Consider the following 25,279-nt stretch of genomic DNA (forward strand, 5'->3'; position numbering starts at 1 on the left):
TTGTGCTGTGCTGTTTTATATTGGAATTTATCTTTATTTATTTACTCATTTATATTTTTCATGTGTGTGAAGCACTTTGTAACTGTGTGTTTTAAAAAGTGCTATATAAATAAAGCTTTACTTACTTACTTACTTACATTTCACTGGAAGAGGAAGAGCAAATGTGTCCAATGTGCAGTGGTGGAACAAGTATTTAGATCCTTTACTTCAGCAAAAGCTGTAATACCACAATGTAAAAATACTCAACTACAAAGTTAAGTCCTGCATTCAAAATGGTACTTACGTAAAAGTATACAGTGTTATCAGCAAAATTTACCAACGTATCAAAAGTTACTCATTAGGCAGAAAAATGGCCCATGTAAGTGTTATACAATTGTATATGTTATTATTGGACTATTATTAATAATGCATTAATGTGTAAGTAGCATTTTGGCATTGTAGTTAATCGAGGTGGAGCCAAGTATAACTGATTTATATTCTGTTGAGTAGTTTAATCTATAATAAAGCATTTCATTTGTTTTGTATGCAAAATTGCAACTGCAAAGTAACTAAAGATATGAAGAATAAAGTAGCATAAAATGGAAATACAACATTGTACTTCACCTAAACATTTTACTTGAAAGGACAGTTCACCCCAAAATCAAAAATACAGATTTTTCCTCTTACCTGTAGTGCTATTTATCCATCTAGATTGTTTTGGCGTGAGTTGCAGAGTTTTGTGAGCAGTTTCATGTAGGAATCGGTAGAAAGAAAATAGTTCCTACATGAAACTGCTCACAACAAATCTGTGGATTATCTTGAGTAACCGGGTCATGATTTCTAGAAAGAGACATTTTGATATGTATTTTTTTGGCGCTTCGAGCACCACAAGTCAAGTGCCATAAAGTCCCATTATATTCAAAAAATACAGACATCTCTACGGCCGATATCTCCAAAACTCGGCAACTCACACCAAAACAATCAAGATTTATAAATAGCACTACAGATAAGAGGAAAAATATGTATATTGGGGTGAACTGTCCCTTTAAGTAAAATACTTTTAAATGTTCTTACAGTAGTTATTTTCCACCTCTGCCATCTCATTACTATTGAAAATTTGTTCCAATTTTTCCTATTGTCCTTTTTAGTGGGAACCACTACACGATACACAAAGACAGAGTTGGCTATTCACACGTGAAACATTTAAGTTAGCCAGTTACTTGAAAATGAGAAAAAAAGCCCACTATCAGGCAAACATTTAAGCTTGTAGCATTAAAAGTTCTTCTATTTGTTGCAATTAATATGAAATGTTGTACATAAACATATGTTACTTGAAATTATGTAAATCTGTTTACATTATGACCTATGTCTCTATTTTGGCTTTATATATGTGCTACCACAAGATGTTTTGCTGTATTTTTAACATTTGATATGTAGCAGTGTTTTAGCCATATGTTTAGCATGACATGAAAATGTAAAAACTGAACTAGTAGAGAATCTCTTCCAATTTTTATGTGCATTTTATGTCACTGTGTCTGTGTGAATGACCAAAAAAGGCTGCCAAGATACTGTATCTCTGAAGACGAGTGCTGCAGCAATATTCTGAGTAAAGATCTCTCTCTCTCATCGCTTGAATAATTCAGTCTCTCCAGAAGATGTTGGAGAGGAATGACAGAGGCAGAGGGGAGACGAAGAAGAGAGGCCAGAAAAGGAGGGAATAAAGAAGAAGTGGTATGGAGGAGAGAGCCGTGACATATTCGAAATAAACCTAGTGGGCTTGAAGTATCGTCTTCTTTCTCTGTTCTGTCATCAGTGTTTCACACTCAGAATACTCTATTACTTTCATTAACATCAAATTTTCTCTCCTCTTTCATTATTGTATAACTGTGATATAGCAACTACCATTACAAACAAATGAGTTCTTGTTTTACAGTTTCTCTGCAGAAGATAGAATGACAAGCAATCTAATTTCATTTAAATTACCAATGATTTTGTGTTTTTTGCTCAGCTCCACCTCCGTCTGTATACGTGCCTACTTCTCATCCCTTTTCACAGTTAACATTCCTCTTTTCAGCCCTACCCTACTGTCCATCCTCTTTATTTCCTCTCCTATCCGCTCTTTCAACACCGTTGGCACTAAAGCTGTCATATGGGAATGAATCTTAAGTAGCTCTGTCTGCCAGGCCGCCACTACCAACACCCATGAGTGCACATACACACTTCCACACAAGAACACATACACATTTGGGCACAAACACAGACACAAATCCCTGACCTCTCTTATCTTGTCCCCTTTCGTCCCTTACTGATTAACACCACACACACATCTTCAGGACGTTTTAATTAGAGCAGAAAGGACACACATGCACGGTATCAGCGGCTTGTTCTTTCGCTCTCATGCTCAAGGCGCCTTTAGACAATCTCAGATCTGTCCTTTCATTCATAATGCCTGTAATTGTTATTATCTAATTGGCTGAGGGCTTTTCTGCTTTCTGCAGGCTTTGTAACCCAGCAAATCTCTCTGTCCTGAGACCTGTGTGCCATACTCAGGGTTCATTAGTGGCAATGACTGGTGTGTGACCTGTAACTGATTCTGGTTTTGTCTCAACCTCCTCTGAGGACAATAACTGACCCCTGTATGAATCCTGTAATACTACGAAAACTATTTTCACTTGTCATCAGCTGCACACACAGTCCTATAGCACAATGATTTCCAGCCGGGGGGGTACTTGTGCAGTTCTTGCAGATTGTGGAATAACTCAGCTAATTTGAAAAAGTATAAATTATGATGTGGTAAAAAAATATATATTTTTAAGAATTTGTGTTTAGAAGGAAAACAAAAATACACAAATCAGATAACAAATTAGCATCAAGAGGACTTTGGCAAATTGGCAAATCAAATTTTTATTTAAGTAAAAGTGCAAAAGTATAAGCATTAAAATATACTTAAAGTACCAAAAGTAAAAGTACTTATTATGCAGAATGGAAATTGATAAACCCCTCTGAGAGGAGCCATCACCAGCTCCTACAAAGTACATACATTGTTGTGTAGAGTGCTTACATCGCTGCTGCCTTGTCCTCCAGGTTCAATCATGTAGGTGTGATTGCCATCGAAAAACATCCCACTGAAGAAGAGACAGAGGCGGGGAGGGGAGAGAGGAGAACACATATCAACAACAGTTACTGTTTTATTCATCACTAAATGGAATAATGCATCTGAATTCAACTCCTCCTCAGTTATCAGTGTGATAGATTAGCTATTTCAGTGCTTGCCTAAGGGGGTTTATTGTATTATTGGAGCATTTGTCAGAATAATAACTGTAATGCACTCCTACAAGGTGCAGTTTTGGACAATATCCTCTGCTGTCCTGACTGCTGTATTTGGTATATGTACAGCTTAGGAGGGGTGGAGGATAATGTGAAACAAAAGGTCATCCAATCATCTGAGAGATTCCCCGCACACAGCATAACTTAAAGGTCACCTAAGGATTTTATCTCTGGAACAATGACTAAGAGTTTGAACTGGTTGACCACACATTTCAGTGACTAAGACATCTTTGAAAGGGGTGCATTTTAGCAGAAAATCGGTGCAAATTCTGATGATCCTCTCTAACATTTATTGAAATATTGTGCACTTAAAAACTCTTAATACATTCACCACATAAAGGTATGGGAGAAAGAGACCATGACACACACACACACACACACACACACACACACACACCAAGCAATCATTTTAAAGAGATCAATTTCTCATTTAGCAGCTGGGTGAAGGTCTCCTTGTCTCTGCCCGGACATCATCCGTTAATTAACTTTATTTGAAGCTTTTAGTAGATTGGTCGGGTCAAACTGTGAAGTCAGGAAGGTAAACACTGCAGGAGGACGGGTGCTTTACTCCAAACAATTTCACTGTATGTACCCGGACTGTGTGTGTGACCTTTTGGATGTATAGAAGAACACAGAACATTAATTAACATTAGATCCTGACCGATCAAAATAAATAATCAATGAAGTTACGCTGCTTTTCCTCGTGAGTAAATGCGCACAGTGTCTCTCTTAATGGGAAGACGCTTCACCCTATTTCACCCACCCGCAACCCATCCACTATTAATCTGAATGTTCATTTTTATGACCCGACCCGCCCAATCCGCAGGTATAACTGCTCAGAGGCACAGGAATCAAAATGCGTTTATATTAGCAGAATGCGTTTATATTAGTTATTCATTATTTGCATCTATATTTCTTGATATTCTGATTGTGAATTCATTATTGAATAACCCAGAATATGATTATGGTACATTATATATGTGGTCCTTTTGTTGTTCAGACCTACAATGAACACAGATTTTTAACTAGATGGTCCGATCAGCTGCAGTGTCCAATCAATAGCTAATATCCAAGAAGGGGGCATGTCGGCCAGTGAAAGACTTCCGTGGAGGCTGCTCTTGTGTATCCTCGCTGATGGCTCTTCAGAGATCCCTCCTAGATCCTTGGAGCAGAAATAAGAGCTTTGGGACGGCCTGAGAGATGGCGGCCCAGAATGACTTCCGGTTCAAGCGGGGATCGAGGAGTGAGGAAATATCAAATAAGAGACTTGGGATGTACTTGACCATTGTCAATCAAATCTGATCAAACCACATCCTTAATGTCCTTTGACTGACTCTTTATAAATGAGACTAAAGGTCTTTTCAGACCAAACACGAAAAATTTGCATGTCGATTAAAAGATTCTAACCCATCTATCTCTATGAGTCTATCCACACCGAATCTGAAACTTTCGTATTTCGCGGTGCAGATTTTTTGCAGTTCAAGAGCCAGAAATTTCTCTCAGTAGTTGGTAGAGACCAAAGAAGAGTGAATATTGAACTATTCGCCAGGTGGCCCGAAACATGACTCCAAATAATTGATAATGTTGCTCAGTATCTTTCAGACGTGTAAATAAGCAACTGTTTGCTAACAAGTTCACCATATCAACTAAAAAGGCGATATGTCAGTGTTGTGTTCACACAATGTTTCCACTGCCCCCAGGTGGCCAAAGAAATCAGTTTTTGCAGGTTTAAGATTCAAAAACAAGTTTTGAGGGGCTTTAAAGATACACCACATAATTGTGCACTAGTGGCAAAATGCAGTGTCCCAGATGAAGCCCATTGTTGTTTTGAATCAAAAGCAAATTTTAACTGGCTCAGCATTTGAACATATGCATTCTGGGAAATGAGAAGGCAAAGTGTTCAGGCTGATAATTTCTTAATCAGTATGAGGATTTGCTAAACAGGAACTCTGAATCAATGCTTAATTGTCTACATACATCTCATGTTATGGATGCAGCTTAGAGCACTATCCCTCTGTATACAGTTAATAACCTATTGCATTGCAGGGTAACGTTTGTGTGTGTGTGTGTGTGTGTGTGTGTGTGTGTGTGTGTGTGTGTGTGTGTGTGTGTGTGTGTGTGTGTATAAGAGAAAGAGAGAGAGAGAGAGAGAAAGAAAGAAAAATACCTGACTCAGCATAAGGGAAATACTTTCCCTCTAATGTCTAACCCCCCAACACCACTATGCACTACCTTAACTCCCTCCCTCTCACTGTGTCTCTCACCCACACACACACACACACACACGCACCAACAGGGCATACTATGGGTGTGTCAATCAGGAATGAAAACCCCAAAATCTGAGATTTCAATCAAAGAAATACTACTTCTATTAATAATATTACTACTACAACAAATAATAATAATAAAAATAAGCATAACAGCAGTATTACAACATGCTATACTACTAATTAGTCACACATCAAGCTTTAGCCATACTAGGAATAACAGAAGTCTGCAGGAAACACTATTAATCTTGTCTGTCACATTGTATCCTATTCTGTCCTATATTTGAGACTGTACTGCATGTGCAACACGTTTACCTTGTTTGGGTTTGACTAAGTCATGACCTACTTTTCATTATTTTGTGTGTACCGTTACATAATTTGCTGTGCTGACAAACATGTAGCCACAATCACATGAAATATGCAAACGTTATTAAAAGCCTGCGCATAGTTTAGCTTATTCAGCAAGTATGAATCTGATTGCCTTAATCGAGCTTTGAAACAAGGGAAATGGATAATTACATGAAATAGTGTATACTGTCAACAATGTGCAGATGTGAATGGTGTTATATACTCTCTACTGTTATAGCAAAAGACTTCATAAAGCTCAGATCTCTCTGTCGTCACACCTCAAACCTTAAATTTACATCCAAAAAAAGACTATTACAAAGCTGTTCTACCTACCACACACCTCTCTGTTTTCTTAGCGAAAACCCTGTTATTTAATATAAAACTGTCTGGTCATTACAACTAAACATTAATTAACACACAGTCTTGAGGTCCAAACACTAACAAGCATGATGAATCACCCCATGAATATAAGGATTCCTGTTATTGAATGAGCAGCAGATCAGACTGACAAGGAGCATCTTGTAGCACCGTTTTTCTTACTTGTTTACAGATAGAAACTGTAAACTCTGCTTTCTTTATTTTATTTTTTGCAACTACTTTTTAAGTCACCTAAATAATTAATGTAAGAAATAGCAAGTGCAAAAAATACTGTATAGTGTGTTAAAAGCAGTGTGGGTTTTTCGTCTTATGTTCACAGTTTCAGGAAAATAACTGTTTCCTTTCAGGAAATGTGTGTAAGCAAAATGTGAAAAACTGTAATACATGCACATGTGTTATATCTAATTATTCACAGGTGCCTTTTTATGCAAGTGCGGTATTGTCGGCACACTATGACATTCAGTACCACATAATATATTTTTGCCCTACAGGATGGCCACTCTCTCGCTTCTCTTCTCTTCCTGTATACAGTATATACACGCACATACTGACTCATAAGATGCATATACAGTGTACATGCATTCCTTCCAGCAGGCCTTGTTTCTGACCTGTCTCTCTTCAACAGAGCGCTGCTTTAGAGCACAAACTCTAAAAATACCAACACCAGGAAGAGAAGAGAAAGGAAGAAGACAAGACGTCTGAGCAGCACCTGTCTGTGTGAATGATAATCTGTGTAACGAAAAATGCAGAGAGACAGAGAAGGGCTGGCTAAAACTAATTACATTGACCTAATGGATAAATGGGAGCAAGGCCCAGGACCTGGATACACAGAGGCAGCAATGTTGGCTGAGAAACACACACATGCACACATATATAAAGTCACACACACACATAATATTTGTACTTACTGCAATCCATGACAGGTCGAGAGAGCCACAAATGAGTGAGGAATGTCTCTGACCTTCCCCTGATAGTAGCAGTGCTCTCCTCCCTGTGAGCAAAACACAAACACCCACAGATTAAGATCATACACGTGGTTGCCTCCTAAAATGTCTCACACACTGAAACAGAGAGCAAAATATATTTTATTACCATATTCCATCAGGAAATGAGTTCAGAGTGATCAATCACACAGAATTAATTTGCTAGTGCAAGTGTGATCTGGTGTAGATATGTGCTTTGTGTGTTTATGAGTTTGTTTTGTACTTTGCACTTTGAGCTTAACCCATTCACATCCTACCATCTGTGTATTAGCTGCTCTGGGACTTTTCTTTCGTCCATCCCAACTTCTACCCACAATAGGAGGCCACAGTATCAGTGACTCGTAAAGTTTTTTTCCATATCTGTCACGACTCACCGTCAACCACTCATACTCCTCCCCTCTCTGCGAGCGTAAACACACATTTATTTTCTATAGACGTGTATGATGTCTAAGTATCTAAGTGCTCTGCAGGCCATCTCTTCCTGGTCCATTTCTCGCAGCCTAACAGCCATTAGGCAGGAAGCTGGTCTCCCTGAGGAAACGCAGCTTTTATCAGAGGATCAATTTCTGCTCTACAGTCTGATGCTGTGCACAGCAACGCACTGCTTCGTCCACTTCTACCTCCAACTCTCTGGACTTCATCCCAATCCACGCCTGTTTTATGGGTTCGTGTGAAGATGCATGTATGTGTTTGTTGTTGTTATTAAACTACATGGCCAAAAGTATGTGAAATTTAATTAATTTAAATTTTAGTTAATTGTGCAATATTCTGTGTAATACTCCTGTGCAATATACTCTTTTCAGTTTAAAATTCCCTATTTATTGTTATTGATATTTACTCATACCTCTTTTACTGCTGTGCAATATCCTCCGTCTCATTATAACCTTAATAAGCTACACTTAACTTGACAGTTCATGCACTATTACCTTATACCGTATTATTATTATTATCATCAACCGGTAAACCCACATTGTACTTCACACTTATTTTATTTTATACTTATACCCACTTGGTACTTAATTTATTTTCTGACCTGTATTATAGTGTATTATATTTTTTGCTAGTACTTCTATTACTATGTGCACTGACATAAAGGTGAGCTGCTATAACAAAAGAGTTTCCCCTCAGGGATCAATAAAGTATTTCTGATTCTGATTCTGAAAACCCATTCAGCCACAAGAGCATCAGTGAGGTCGGCCCCTGATTATGGGCCTTCCAGTTCATCCCAAAAGTGCTGGATAAGTTTGAGGTCAGGTTCTCAGTGCAGGCCAGCCAAATTCTTCCGCTCTAAACTCGGAAAATTATTTGATTACAGGAATTATTAGACATTTTGGGAAATACACTTATTCACTTTCTTGCCGAGAGTTAGATGAGAAAATGGGTACAACTCTCATGTCTGTGTGTTAAGTATGGAGCTGGAGCTAGCAACTAGTTAGCTTAGCTTAGCATAAAGACTGGAAACATGGGGAAACAAGTAGCCTGGCTCTGTCCAAAGGTAACAAAATGCGCCTACCAGCACCTCTAAGTCTTGTCATCACCAAGAGGTTGTTAGACAACCAGTGGAGACTCCAGAAAGTTTCTCTGTTGACTGTTGTTTTTACTCTTTGTTGTACGTACAGATTAAACAAAGGAGATATAATGTGTTAATTAGTGAGCTTTGAAGGTGCTGGTAGGTGAACCAAACCAAAATTACACAAAATTATGTGGACAGGCATGGCCAGACATGCTGAGTTTGACTTGTTTTTTTTTGTTGTTGTTCTTAAGTTTTACGGTTCTCTGCTCTTACTCTCTCTCTCTCTCAGTCCTAATTATGTCACTCTTAGCTATTATTTTTGAGTCTAATTCCTTTAGGACACAGGAAACAAGCTATGAGCTCGAGGCTAGAGGCATGTATCATACTAACACTGACTCTCTCTAACTCTCTTATTTCCACAATATCACATCAAAGATGGCCAGATCTGACAAATAAGACTAAAGCATAGCCAACAGCAGTGCACTATAATGACTGGGAGATGAAACATATGAGTGGGGTGCAACAGAGGAAGTTGTACAAGTCAAGTAGATAAACCTAAATGGAGCTATAGATGAAGAGAGAGAGAGGTGGGTAAAGACACGTAGAGAGAGCGTGAAATTAAGAGACAGAGAGGGCTATTTATAAGTGGCGCTGTGCTCTACTATCCCAGCGTCTCTCCTCCTCTTGTCGCCCTGAACCTTCTGCTCTACTTCTCATCAAAGCAAGAAACACCCAAAACCCAGCGCTGTGGGGTACATCCTCAGAGTGTGTGTGTTGCTATATTGGTCTGATCTGTGATCTCCTTAGACCCATAATTAATCATCTAATCTGGACATCACAATGCACAATGAAAAGGGTCAGACAGGAACAGAGAACAATGAACAGGAATAAGGAAATTACAGAAATATATATCATATTTTACAATTCATGAGACAGAAAGTGTGTGTATGTGCGTACGTGGAGTTTAGTTGTGCATGTACAGTATTCACACTTGATGTACCACTTTAATTACTTCAGTCTATCCCCACTTACCACTCTTGTATCTATACTTTTGTAACATCTCTGGGTGTATCAGGCCATTGTGAGCAGTGCTGAAGATTAACGAACAGGACTGCTTTATAATGGGAGTTTCCATATGAAGGACAATAGACTCACTCTATAAAGAAATACTTAAAGTAGTCTATAACAAATCCAATTATCACCATGATCATATCATTCAGAGATACAATTTATCCAGTATGGAAAGTTTTAAATGGTGTTTATATAGATTGATTCTAACTTGTTTATACTGTTTTAGAATTGCTTGGTTGGATAGTCTGCCTAAATAAAACATAACATAAAGTGTCATGAATTTAATTTAATTTATATTTTAATTGCAACTTTACTATGTATGTTTTTCATCTGTTTTCATTCGTCAGTTTTTAGTAGTGTTGGGACTACATGCGCAAATTAGCTGTTATGCTAACCCCGGCACATTTACATGGAAATTTTTTAAATGTCGGTGCTGATTAATGTGCATTGTACCCTGCAACTAAACAAATAATATTCCATCAATGTGATGAAGTACACTGATTTCTCAGGTATTTAATTCAATGAATTGGACATTCCTGTCTGGTTATTTTATAAAACAGTGTTTCAGTTGATTTTCCAGAATACGTATATGTCTATATCATGATATATATTGATGTGGCAATATAAAATTACATATACAATGACAGAGGATTTAATTCATACCTCCCACCCCTAAAACAATAAGTAAGTTTGAGCCTTTTATTCTTACTGGACAGAGCTCCAGCTTTCCATCTTCAAATCAATGCTATTGATGTAGGAAAGTTGGTAACACTTTATTTGGATAGTCTGCCTACAGATAGGTTATAGAGTATTTATAACATTTCAACTGTTTCGCTGTTGTCTATAGATGTTAAACAGATTATCAATAAAGTATATGTGACAATTCATGAACATACCCCAACCGAGATGTTTTTTGTGCCTAAACCTAACCAAACCTTTATTTGTGAAACAGCTGAATTGTTCAATCTCAACTAATAAGCAGTTGAAATGTTTACAAATACTCTAGAAACTATCTGTAGGCGGACTATCTAAGCAAAGAGTAACTGGAAAGATTTCACCATCATTGTTCAGCACAAAAAAGCCAAAATTATGCAACAAAAGTCTAACAAAGCAAAATTCAAGGAACTGAAAGTTTTTTGTCAAATCAGTGCGTTCCTTATATCCTCTCGGCTTCCTTATTTGTTTATTCTGGGTTATCGTAGCAATAAAAACAAAGAATAATTTTTACAATAATTACTCAAATACTCCATTATAGACAGCTGTAGCATCATGTTAGCTTTAGTTGAACAGTAAAATGTGTTTTTGTGCTAAACAAGGATTTGGGAGTTGTCCTACATTCATTGCAATAAACTCTTAACTGTTGACAGAAAGCTTGAACTGCTACCACATTTAGCAGTATGTACTACCTCTATTACCTAGGTACTACATGAACAGAAGGGATTCTGAGGTAGACCTATGACAGCAGCTGCTGTGTTACGATGGCTGACATTTTGACCTCTGTGAGCAGAGTAACAAACAGGAGCTTGTGCCATATTAACCTTCCTGAACAGCAGCCATTAATAAAGAGGCAAAGTGGCTCTTATTCTTTCCACTATTTAAAAAGGAAAATATGACAATAGAATTTGCAGACAAAGTACATTCTGGAAAATCATCTACAAGGTGAATTAATTCAAAGAAAGATTATAATAAGTTCCATAATTACCAAGTGACTATATCACACAATATGTGGTGTAATAATTTGGATCATTCTCTGTAAAGTATCTAATATCTCACTAATCTGCTGCTTAGCTAAGTAAATCCTGACCATTATAATCCCCCCCCCAATTTATGTGATATGTAATACGAAGCCTCAGTGGGTGTCCTGTAATTGAAGACCAGATTTCAGAGGATTATCACAGCAATCTTAATTTCATGTTAGTTGAAAGTTTAGGCCATAGCTTCAGTTCCACTATGGTCCTCTGAAATCTAAACTGAACAAAGACTGGATGGGCTGTGATTTCTGTGTGTGTGCAAAGTAGCACAGTGATTAACCAATAAAAGGATCAGGGAGGGAGAGGAACCTGTATGGTCTACAGGAAATTGCAGCTGTACTAACATGTGATCTGTATCTGGATACATTATCTTGATTTTGACATCTGACAGACCTTTACATTTAGACCTGGTATTATTAAGGGTTCTTGTTTTTTCAGTTATGCCTGCATTGTGATTTTATCTCAATATGCAAATTAGACAGGCGGAGCTGGTGGACACATCCCAGGTCAATGGAAGCAATGCTGCTGTACGGGCTCTACTTATTGTACCTTTCCAAAACGCTATGGGGGTTATCTGTAGCTTCTTGCTGGGCTTGCTTGAGACTGCAGCATGTGACCTTTCAACTTGTTGGAGAGATGGGGGTTTTTGTCCACTTGGGAGCTGCACAACAAGCTCTAAACACAACGTTGACATATTTTCTCCTTATAAAGTCTTTGTGCTGAACTTGTTACCAATCAGTCGCCTATTTACACATCCAGCAGATATGGAGAAACATTAGCATTCATTTGGAGTTGTTTTTCTGACCAATATTCACTCACCTTTCAGCTCTGTTTTTGGTCTCCACTAACCTTTTTACTGCAATTGAAAACGATAAAGCTGAGAACAGTAAGAGTGAATCAAAACATTAAAGTTGAGGGCCATAAAAACTAAAACAGTGAGCTGAAAGATGTTAAAATGCTCCGCAGAGCTGAGGGGAGTCCAGTGATAATTCTCTGTGGGTTTGTCACTACAAGTGACACCTTTCACATTACACATAGTCATTTGATCCATTGTTGATATAAAATATTGATTACAGCAGCTTTAAGAATGTGTTCAAACTGTACAGAATGTATTTGAACCTGGCTGAGATCTGATCACAATTCAAACCAGACCACCTCCAGATGTGTTTTGGCTGATGCAATAGCATTTTCAATGTAATCCGCTCTGCATTCATTTACACCTTGAGTTAACATCTTTTTATCCCTATCCTCATAACCAGATACAGATTGCATGGTAATACCAGGGGTAAATGGGGTCTTAATGTCATGACATAAAAACACTATAGCTTCCATTCTAACTGCAAATAGTCTAAGGATGATAGTGTGAGTGAGCATGAGGAGAGATGATTTGCAGAGTCTTACATTGGTGACGACAGTCCTCCCTTTTTCTGACAAATGCCTCTCCACGTACCCTGAAGACAGTAAATCACTGGGAACAGAGAAGAAAGACAAAAGAAAAGTTAGAAAATGTGTGATTTTTATTCAAGTGTCACTCAGTTATATATAAGTGTGCTTGTATTTTATAGAATGACTGCATTCAGTCCTGGCAGCACAGGGCTTCAGAGCATCAGCCCGGCTAATTATGACCAGCGTACGGGGACAAGGCTATTTCCAGCACACAAACTCTTACAAACACAATTATACAAATCCAGCCTTCTAGCAAATGTCTGGCGTGTGTGCGTGCCTGTGTGTGTCTATTCGAGGAGTGAAGGACAAGTGTAGGTCAGTAAAGAGTAAAAGAAGTGACACAGGCAGAATGGGGAGGCAGGAAATAAATTGAGAGAGCAAGGAAGAGAAAGACTGGCATAAATAAGAGGAAATCAGTCTGTGCTTTCTCAGCAGAGCTGGACCCAAGAATCCCAATTCTGCAGACAGAGATGTATGAGCCATGGTGCACACAAAGCCCCCCCCCCCCAACACACACACACACACACACACAGAGGAATGCGGCATATAAAGCCTATTTCAAAATATTATACAGTTTAAAGTTTTAGCCTCTTATCTCACAATTAAGTGACCTGAACGCACACGCACACACAAACACACAATGCTAAGAACAAATCCAAAGCAACTTTGCATCAGAAGAGAGCAGTATAAAAATCAAACAGTACAATCAGCATAACAAGCTCATTTTTTATCAGATTAAACTGAGTTTACTTTTGCTGAATCAGGAGTCTTGAAATACTTTCCAAAAAAACTAAATCACTGGCAAGACTGCTGTGTTTATCACTCAGAGTACAGGAACTGACACAAAAATGTGCAACCGAAACAGTAACATAACGGTATTTGAACAAGCCACTCGCCACGCTAAACCAGTGAGCCATCAATCAACTCCAACTTCCTGTCAACATCCAGACATGGACAAGAGACAAGTAGGTGGGATGAATTTTCATCTTGTTCACTCACCAAACATACCAGCCTCTTTTTCAGTGTCACATAAACAGTTTGAGCGTATTGTGATGGATGGAAAATGTGGGTGAAAGTGTAAGGAGATTTGCATTGTTTTTCCGAACAATGCGAATGTAAACAGTGGACACTAAATATGAAAATAATGATCATGCACTGCATTAATTAAGATTTTTTTTTTGTTTAAATTGGAGAAAAATATATGAAGATTGTTATACAGATAAAAACTGCATTCATAAGAAAAAATGAATAAAGCTAATAATAAATAATTGAATAGGGAAGAAAATAGCTGTGTTTAGAATTTTAACATACAGTAAAAATACTTGGCGATGACATCTTAAATCTTAGTTGTATTTATAGGATTCACTGAAGAAAAGATAAAAGTTATGAGAAATTTAGGAACAAATTCAACACAGAACTTTGGGTAGTACAGAGGCTGATTAGATACAGTACATACATAAGAGTACATAGATTTGATAAAAAAAATATATTAGAGCTGCAACGATTAATCAATTCGTTTATCAACAGAAAATTCATCTGCAAATATTTTGATAGTGGTTTAATCATTTAAGTCATTTTTTAAGCAAACATACTAAACATATGATGGTTCCAGGCTCTTAATAATGAGAATATACTTCTTACATACTTCTTAATGCTGTTTAAAGATCTATGTCCAGTTTTTAAGTCTATTTTGTCATGGACCAGTATTAATAGATACATTTTTTATATCCACCATTTAAAAACAGTGATATCTTGACAAAAGGACAGACTGTTGAAAGCAAAGAAAAATCAGTTACCTTAATGAGCCATAATAAGGCAGATGGTAGGAAATTGTTTTGCTTTTCAAGGCAGACACATCATGTGTTTTTCAAATATTAACTGAGCTTTCTTTCAGGAAGTTAAGGTTTTCCCAAGACGATATATATTATTTGAACGAAACCCCTGACATCAGCGTGCACATACATGCACAGGGGAAGGAGGCTGCTTTCTAAGATGACTAATGGGCATTTTGCTACAGCAATAAAAAAAGTATGCAGGGAAAGAGGAGAGAGAGTGAGGTAAAATGGAATAAGGGAGAGAATGGCCGTCAAGGGGGGATTAATGAGACAGAGGAAAGGAAAGAGGCAGTGAAAGTTTAAGAGAGGATAACAACAGATATCCCAGCATGCATTGCCATGAAGCTCGCTCCTGAAAAACCCCTGTGACATCTACAGTATGTGTAAAACAGGCAACCACCATTTGTACACACTTCACACCCTCTAACTTCAGGTCACACATCACCTCAGACTTAAACAAATTAAACACAGCATTACATATTACATAACATTTTATCAACATTTTGCATCAAAAAAAAAAAACACCGTCAACATATTCATACACTCCTGTGATGAAGACGTTCGGTGTGCGCATGAGTGCGCTGTTAGCCTTTGTTCTGCTGGGATGTGTGTTTAAGATTCAGAGCTTGTGATCTTTATCTGGCCTCACGCTGAGCCCAGACGGGGGGGAACAAGCAAGGAGCACACTGAGGCAGCAAGGCAGACACGCGGGCCTCTAATGGAGGACGCTGATAACAGATTTCAGCTTTAATTGTTGGGGGATTTAAATAATTTATTTGACAGACAAAGATGCAAACTCAGCCTCGACTCCATCCCCCACACTGACACACACACACAAATGTAGAGAGCTCTCCCCACCAATGCATACAGCCCCCCCTCTCCCTGTTAACATGCGTACACACTTATGTATAAATGTATAACTGTGAGCGACCTCTTTGTAGCTTCACTGATTTGGAAACAAACACAAAAATGACAGAAATAGAAACACAAACTTACTCCTGTGCACTGTTTGCACATGATATGTCTCTCTGTGGACATAAATGCTGCAAACTTTCAACATAAATGATCAGAGGGAGGCGGTTTGTAAAACAAAGCTGAGGACTTCATTAACAAGAATAAACAGAAAAAAGGGATGAGGGAAAACAGAAATAGAAGCAGTAATGTTCATAAACGTAATAAATTATCACAACATTCAAGAGCTTAAAGTAACAGATTTATGGCGGCGCAAGTGGTCTATCTCATGTCAGACATATTTGTGTGGCATCTGGCACCAGATGTGTAGCTGAAACAGAGGCAAAGTGAAAAGCACCCACATCTCTTGCTCATTTTCTCCACTACACTGGAAAAGAGAGTTTTCTTGGCTCAGTCACCGCAGCAACATCTGTTTGAGAGCTGGCGTCCAGCTGTCAATCAGGCCTGGAGGAGATGAGGTGGATCCACAGACGCTCTTACTTTCAGCCTACAAGATTTCTTAGCCAATCTAGAACATCCATTTACATAGTAATCATATCCCTCTCTCGCTTTCTCTACACTTTAAGTCAGTTAGTCAGCCCACACACACAAACGTACACCTAAGAGCACTGACACTGCTTCAGTTGGGAAAATGTTGCTCTGAAAAGACTTATTCAACTTTATTAAGTCTTGAGGAGGTAAAAACTGAGAAGCAGTGAGTGCACCAAGTCCGTCTGGCTGTCAGTCACATCAAACTTCATCTTCACTTTAAAGCATTTGTTGTGAGTTGCTCTGGGCGAAGACATCTGCTATGGCAACCCAGTTCAATCTCCTGAGGTGAATCATGCACACACACACATAAACCAAGTTTCCATGTGGTCTAAAATTCTTCTCACGACCTGTGTCGCCTGGCACCGCCGTGGCACTGGGATGAAAAACAGCACAAAAAAAGGACAGATTGGCAGGACTAATGTTTATGTGTGTGTGTATGTGAGCAGATTGGCACAAGTGTTGGGGTAGCAGGCTTTTCATTGCTTTCACGCAGGCCAATCTAGCTGCTTTCAAAAACTCCTCTTAATACACCCAACATCGCAAAAAAACACAAACATAAGCACACGTGAAAAAAAGTGAAGCAAATTTAATCAGCTGCATCCATACGTCCATAAACATCTGCACACAAGCACTGTAGCTATCAAATGGGGTTCTGCTCCATATATGGACTTTTGCTATTTAACCCTGTAATAAAAGGGCACCGCCACACAAAGGAAAGAGCATGTGCTGTGTCAGGTGTATGTAATGAGGATGGGGGAGTGCTCAGGAAACAAGAGTTGAAGGGATAAGTGCACCGGAGAAAACATGAAGGGGTGCAGTAAGATGGAAAGATGGATAAAAGAAATAAAAATGTGAAAAGGAGAGAAGAGAGGGGGGTGGAGGTTTCTCTATGAGGAAAGCTGCAGCTGCTTTCACCTGCCCACCACCCCCTTCTCCAGCCTCACCCACCCTCCCTCCCACTGAGGCCTCATTAAAGGTCTCCAGGCTATAATTCATTCACTCTCCAATCACTTATCAGACATGCAATTCCACCAGCATACTCACTGGGATCCCTCCTCTTATTGCACAGGGAATACTGACGCTCACAAACAAGAAATATTGATGCTAATGGAACAAAAAAGGAAGAATCAAACAGAAAGCTTATATTTCTGTTCTCCGCAGTCTTGGCTCCATTATGCAGTTGGGTCTATGGCATGCAACATACAGGCCAAATTGTGTTGACTCCTGAATTATGCAGTGGCCAGGGATATTGTGGGCACAAAAAAGAACATGCAGATCTGTATCTGTGACAACATGTGGATTGTCAGTGAACTCCACGCCATGTAAATAGGGTCAATAGAGACGCAGAGACAGACTTTTGGAGCCCTGTACACTTGGGACCAAGTAATCATGACTCGTTTACTTTTTATGTTCCACTGATAAGATTATTCTGTTTTATGCCCTTACATGCATTATTATGTGTGTGATTGTGGGTAAATTTGCTGGCCATCCATCCACCATCAGATTTTGCGCAGTGGTAAATTTTGTTAAATAGTTAATCTCCTGACAGTAAACCATACTTTCGATTGATTTTTATTCAGCATGACAGAGGTAAAGGAGTAATCTATGAGAGACAATAGTCTTTAGAGAGGCATTAGTATATTTTCCTGCTGAGAGAACAACAGTCTTTCCTTCTGTCCCTGTCTTCAGTGAGAGTCGGCTCCTGGATCTCTCTTTGTCTCCACTAATCCTCCATACTGAGTCGAGACGGCTCGACTGAAGAGGGGGGGAAGAGAGGGGTGGGAGGGACAGAGTGGGAAGAAATAGAGGATATGGGGAGAAAGGAGATGGGGAGAAAGAATTATAAAGCATAAAAGGGGAAGCTGGTAATTCAATGCTTGACATCCTGCAAAGTCTACAAACACAAACTCTGCCCTTGAAGAATAGGTCCACACAAGCGGCGTGGCTCTAAGGATAGCAATGTCCACCACTTTGGTTCAAACTGAAATATCTCAACAACTATTGGATAGATTGCCATGAAAGTTTGAACAGACATTCATGTTCCCCTCAGGATGAATTGTAATAACTTTGGTGATACATTAATTTTTCATCTAGTGCCATCATCAGGTCCAAATTTCATTTGTCCAATACTTTGGTTTATGACCAAATATCTGCAAAACAAATTACATTCCCATCAGCCTCGGCTGCACTTTGTGTTTAGTGCTAATTAGAGAATGTTGGCAAGCTAACACACTAAACTAAGATGATGAACATGGTGACAATATACCTGCTAAACATGTCATTGTGAGCATGTTAGCATGCTGATTTTAGCATTTAGCTCAAAGCATTGCTGTGTCTAAGTACAGCCTCACAGAGCTGCTAGCATGGCTGAAGACTCTTAGTCTTGTTTTAAGTCTATCTTTAAACAATGCTCACATGTCCATTTGTGCATTAAAACAAGTTTTTGGTTGCTATTGTTTTTCCTCCTGTTCATACTGGCCCTGAAGAGATCCCATCTCCCAATGTAAGTGATGGGGGACAAAATCCACAGTCCTCATTATGCACGAAAAAGCATTCTAAAGTACAGCTGAAGCTATTATGAGACTTTAGCAGTGTGAGTTAGACAAAGTGCTTTTAGTGCAAAATTCCCGCTTGATTTATCTATATCAGACTGCTGAAGCCTCATATGAACTTTGGCTGTATTCTGAAATTCATTTTTGCACAGAACAAGGACTCTCGATTTCCCCCCCATCACTTACATTGGAAATGCACAAGGAAGGGATCTCTTAATGGGCAGTATGAACAGGAAGAATTATGCAGCGACCAAAAACTGCTTCAATATACATGTGGGCACGTGAGTTTTGTTTTAAGACAAACTTAACAAATGTGAACCTGCACTTTAATCTTAACTTAACTTGTTTATCTGTCATCACAAATGCTAATAGGTCCAGCAGGGCCTCTGAAGTGTGACACGTCTTTACCAGCACAACCTCAAAAAAACACATACATACATTTACACGCTGTTACTGCTACCATCCTTGCTGCTATTTGTTCTTCTAAATTAACCTTGCTCACCTCCATTCAGTTAATCTGTATCCACCTTTCTGACACACACCACAAACTCACACTCAGATACACACAAACATGCACTCACTCCCTTATATACCAGGACATACTGTATATACACAGTTCTGGATGTGACGCTGAGCCACTTAGCAAACACAATCTGTAATATACTATTTGTGAGCAGTGTATTTGTTCACAGACACATCCTCACAAACATAATTCCCAATGTGATAGCTAAAGTGTTTGTGTGATCAGACGACAAACAGATCAGAGAGAGAAGCTCTGCCTGACGGAAGAGAAGAAGAAGAAGAAAGTAGGAGATGGAGAGAAAAGAGGAGAGGAGAAGTGGGGACGATTTTCTTTTTAGGGTACTCCTTTCAAGTACCTACCTCCCCCGATCATGCACACACACTAACACATACACTCCTCTCTATCTCTCCCTATCTCCTGTACTTAACCCACCCACCAAGACTCAAGGATGCATGAAGGACGTCCACACATTTCTCTCTCTGTCCTCTTCATTCTCTTCATCCTTAACTATTTCTTTCTCTCTCCACCTCTCGTCCTCTCCATTTTTCTCTCTCTCTCTCTCTCACACACACACACGCACACACACACACACACACACTCCCTATCTGTGTTTTTCTCATTAAATCTGCAGTAAATCAGATCACGCCTCCCTGTAATAAATTACAGACCTGGGAACGGAGGAGTAACAGAGATGGAGGTTGAAATGGAGGAGAAGAGTGGAGTTGGGTTGTAGCAATGTCAAGATGCAGGGAGCGAGACATGGATGGATGATAAATTATCTTGGAATGGGACATAAGAGAGAGTTAAATCATATACATGTGGAGATGTAAGGCTGCATACACATGTATGTATAAGCGACACACGCATAAATACACACATGCACACACACGCGTACACACATGCACAGCACAGGGACGTGCACCGAGAACACCACAGCATCAGTACCTTTCACGGTCCATGGCAGCCGGCTCAAAAACAAGTAGGAGGAGCTATTCTGGTCGTCCAGGGTTCCAGAAATAAAAATCCCACTCATTTTGTACAAAGATACTGTTAGATGGCTGGCATTTAGTCCAGCTGAATCATCAAAAGCAAGATGTTAGAAAATATCTGGTTATTTGCTTCCTGTGTACATAAAAAACAAAGAGAAGCGTCATCTACGACTTCCAGGGAGCCTTGCGCTTAGAAACATCCAATCACAGAGCTTAAAATTCTGCTGCTTGCAACACAAACACTAGCAAAAGTTAGAGATCAGCAGTTTAAAGGGACAGTTCACGCAAAAGTCAAAAATACATATTTTTCCTCTTACCTGACATCTCTACGGCTGATATCTCCAAAATTCGGCAAATCACACCAAAACAATCTAGATTGATAAATAGCACTACTACTACTATAGACATGAGGATACACCTACACTTATCAAGAATGATGAAAATGAAGACGCAAAGAATCAAGGTAATAAAGGTGCAAGTTAGTGCACTTTAAAGGTGATCCAAAATTCAATTTAAAAATCACCAAGAGTGACTGTAATTAAAAAAACAACAACAAAAGTTAAAATAATTTGCCTTTCTTTGCCCAAATTTTCCTCTTTTCCGTCTGAGCCTCATCTTTCCAATTCAGTCTTGTTATCTCTAATTAAGACAACACTTAACATGCCTCTTCTGCACCTGAGGCCCAACAAAACGACAAAGACTCTGCAGCAGCAGCTTTTCAGGGTTCACGTCATATTGACGACTACAATGGTAGGAACAACCCTCCTGTCTTCTTCACACATACACACTCCTGCCCATGCACAGACGCACCAACACATATGAACATATTCATCAAACCACTGAACCATGGGATGTTTGGTTAGCTTCCTGCCTAATATGGGCAGTTGAAGGGACCCCATTGCTATATCAGTGCTTTATCCCCGCCAGGCCCTTCCCACTACCCCACTAACACTGTCATCCCTGGTGCACACACACCCTACCTTCACATAGATGAATAATGCATTTAGCATTGCCCGTAATTGTCCCTGAGCATTAGCATAAAGCATTTGTGTGCATGCAGGGAAAGCTGACACAACACAGTAGTAGAAATAATAATACACAGAGTGTCTGTCAATGTCAATATTGCACATGAGGACAGGGAGAAGCCCTCTTCTCTTTATGCTGCTGCAGCAGATTATTTCGTAACACTGAAGAGGTTATGAAACTCTCTCGTCCCAGCTGCACCTGCCCACCTGTTCTTCTATCTGTCTGCACTCACATATTTTCATACATACATAAGCTACATACTGTGTGAATACAAAATCACATAGTAGACATGTTCACTCTGCTCATTCCCTCAATGTTTCTCTCACATGCGCCGGCAAACGTCACCATCTTCCTTCCAGCTTATCATCATTTGTTGTCAGAAACTATGCTGTTTGTTGAATATATATTTTGAATGCATGTGAAAGAATTTTCTAAATAATGTGAGGGAAATATTTTGAATAGTAGCTGATAGGAACTAGCCTGGTCAATGTTTTGTTTCAACAACAGAATGAGTCAGGGATAGGCAATAATTAAATATCATTTAATTAACTTTCAGTGGAATTGTATCGTCATGATGTGATCATATCATGATGCTTGTTAAACGTATGACTAATTTGAAATCGCTACTTCCAAATTAGTGATTCCCAGCAAGTTGTAATTTAAAAATTATTGATGTTTATAATAATTTTGGGGGATGCGATTCATTGTATTGAAAATCAATTTGATTATTTTATATAGAAGTCTGCATACATTTGCCATATTGTGAAATCGGGTTGCAAATAATGATCATTTTCATTACTAAATAATCTGCTATATTTTATTTATTTTTGAGCAAACAACAAACTTATCTAATCACATACACAGCAGACAGTATATAGCTTCCCCACTGGATTACTCAACTTTTCTGTACTTGTGCATGCGTGTGTACATACAAATATGAGCCTGAGTTGACTGTATGTGTACTTTTATGAAAAGGCACTTATACTGTATGTAACACTGCACGCACACCGTCTGGATGTTTCCCATTCAGTGTACTATGGACGTGTGCACACTCCTCTTTAATCTTACAGCACCATCTATTATTCAGCGAGAGCAGGTGGGAGGGGCGGGGTAAAGGAGTAGTAGGGGCATGGCTGAATGGAGAGTGGGTGTGGAGGAAGGGGGCAATCAAGGGTGGAGACATGTGTGTGTGTGCTGGGGTTGAGGATGATTCTCAAAAGAGAGGCAAACCCCCCATCCTGTGAACATTTTCAGCTCATCTAGTCCCATGAATGGTAAATTGTAACCGGCCGCTGAGATGGAGGAGAAAGAGGAAGACAAAGACAGCAAGGGGGAATAAAGACCCCATGACCCACCAACCCCCTTCTGACTACTTCTCTATATATTGTCACACTTCAGATGGGTGGCTCGTGTCAATACGGCATGTTGCTAATGAAAGAGCTAACGACTACAGCACACACCTTAATACTATTAATTGATTATTCTCACCATACAGGACACTCATTTTGACCAATTTCTTATCTAAACAAAATGTCTCTGTGCAAGTTCTGTGATAAGACAGCAACCTACAAAAACATACAAAAAGGTCACACATTTAAAAATAAAATATAAGCACAAATATGAACACTTAAAAATGTCTCTTAGCAAAAATAAATGAAAGTGAAAAAGTTTTTTGTAAAACAAATACTGATAGTCTTCAGCCATACTAGTGGCTCCGTGAGGCTGTACTTAGGCACAGTAGTGCTGTGAGGTAAATGCTAACATCAGCATACCAGCACCATCTTGTTGCGCGTGATGCTGAAGCTGGCAGAGCAGTTTTGCCTCTACACACATCTACCACCCGTCTTTGAGAGACCACAGGGACAGCCAAATGACTCTCAATTCATAGAGAGAGATCGCCACCACACTGGCAAAAGATAAGTCATTTTGTAATAGAGTGTGGAAAAGTATGAGGGATCGCCATGTTGGATAATGACATTCTTGCAGTAACACTCGTTGACTTCTTGCTTATTCATACTTTGTTTGTACACCCCTTGGCTTGTCAGAAAACACTGCAACGAACAAAGCACTGAGCATAAACACCTCCTCTGTGCATGCTCACAGCTCTGTGGAGGTCTGTGCCATGGTGTCTCACGCGAGTGTAAACAAAGCTTTAGTGTGCCGTGTTAGCATGCTAACATTTATTAATTAGCACTAGACACAGAGTACAGCTGAGGCTGATAAGAATGTCATTAGTTTTTCAGGCATTTGGTCATAAACCAAAGTAGTGGACAAACTGAAATTTTCGCCTCATGATGGAGCTAGATGAAAAGTCAGGGGATCACCAAAGTCTGTAAGATTCATCCTCCAAGGACCATGAATGTCTGTACAAAATTTCACAGAAATCTAGTAGTTATTGAGATATTACAGTCTGGACCAAAGCGGTGGTCTAACCGTCCGACAGACATTGCCATCCATAGAGCCACGCTGCTAAAATTGCTAAAAATTGTGGGGACAACACAAACCAAGTAAAATGTTCACATCTGAAAGTAAGAGCACTAAACAGAAAATGTAGCCTACATATAACAACCAACAGGTCCAAAAAGCACATGTGCTTTGAATTCACAAGACTTATGACTTTATTACAAAACGCCTACACTCCTATTATTCACAGTCTATGGCCAAACATTAACTCGAGGCAAAGAGAGAGAGAGAAGGCTGCTCAATGAGGATGACAATAATACGTGCCGTAGACCACACTAGAGACACAGCCGTCAACTAAAGCTGAAAAACACAACTTTCTTGTTTGCTCATATCAACAATTAAACACAAAAAAATGCACAGCAGCAGAGTCCCTCATTGATCAAAATGAAAGATCTAGGTTTTGTTACTGAGAGCCAAAAAACTATGTTGGCCCATTCAGCTAAAATACCTCCCACTCCTGCACCCACTCACACATCAACTTGGTTTATTCTGTCTGGCATGAAAGCTATCTGTAAACAAAATCATTGTGGCTGTCAAGCAGGGAAACACTTCACAGAGGAGTGTGGTAGAGGACAGTGATGAAGAAGGGCAGCCGGAAGAGGAGGAAGACTCTGAGGTGTACTCATTTGGACACAAAGGGAAACTCGAGATCTGCCCCGCATGAGGGACGGACAGCTGGGACTGGGACAAAGACAGGAATGCAGCCGCAGGCAGAGTGACAAGCCAAAACAAAACATTCCCACAATTTACAAAATACCAATCACCATAAACACAGGGCACCACCTAATGATTATTTTCATTATCAGTTAATCAGTTGTTTTTCCTTTTCAATTAATCAGTTTATCATTTCGTCAATTAAATACTAGAAAATAGTGGAAAATGCCCATCACAATTTCTCAGAGCCCAAAATTTCTTGTTTTGTCCATCAACAGTCCAAAACTCAAAGATATTCAATTTGCAATGACATAATACAAAGAGAATCAGCAAATGCTCACATTTTTGGCCTTTTTGCTTGATAAATTACATCATTGATTGTCAGAACAGTTACGATGATTATGATGACGATTAATTTTCTATTAACTCCCTAATCAATTAATCAACTAATCGTTTCATTACTTAACTGTTTTGGCTATAAAATGAATATAGTAAATAAAAAAATGCCAATCACGATTTCCAAAAGCTCAAGGGATGTCATCAAATTGCTTGTTTTTCCCAACCAACAGTCCAAAACCTAAAAACATTCAGTTTACGATCCAACAAAACAAAGAAAAGCAGCAAATCCTCACAACTGAGAAGCTGGAACTAGGAAATGTTAAAAAAAACAA

At 39.1% G+C, this 25,279-nt stretch overlaps 1 protein-coding gene across 3 annotated transcripts in view; it reads right to left on the minus strand.

The window, feature by feature from the left end:
- Positions 1-25,279, minus strand: part of adam22 (ADAM metallopeptidase domain 22) — a 67,059-nt gene that overhangs the window by 35,478 nt on the left and 6,302 nt on the right. For 2 of the 3 annotated variants that reach the window (XM_044209375.1, XM_044209377.1), the window contains exons 4-6: positions 13,019-13,085; positions 7,208-7,290; positions 3,020-3,104 (exon numbers count right to left, since the gene is read on the minus strand). In XM_044209375.1, the coding sequence (XP_044065310.1) occupies positions 3,020-3,104; positions 7,208-7,290; positions 13,019-13,085 (235 nt within the window). The remainder of the gene's footprint in view (positions 1-3,019; positions 3,105-7,207; positions 7,291-13,018; positions 13,086-25,279) is intronic. The other variant, XM_044209376.1, reaches the window with a different exon arrangement.

This window comes from Siniperca chuatsi, linkage group LG9 (genome assembly GCF_020085105.1).
Source record: "Siniperca chuatsi isolate FFG_IHB_CAS linkage group LG9, ASM2008510v1, whole genome shotgun sequence".
In the NCBI taxonomy this organism is placed as follows: Eukaryota; Metazoa; Chordata; class Actinopteri; order Centrarchiformes; family Sinipercidae; genus Siniperca; species Siniperca chuatsi.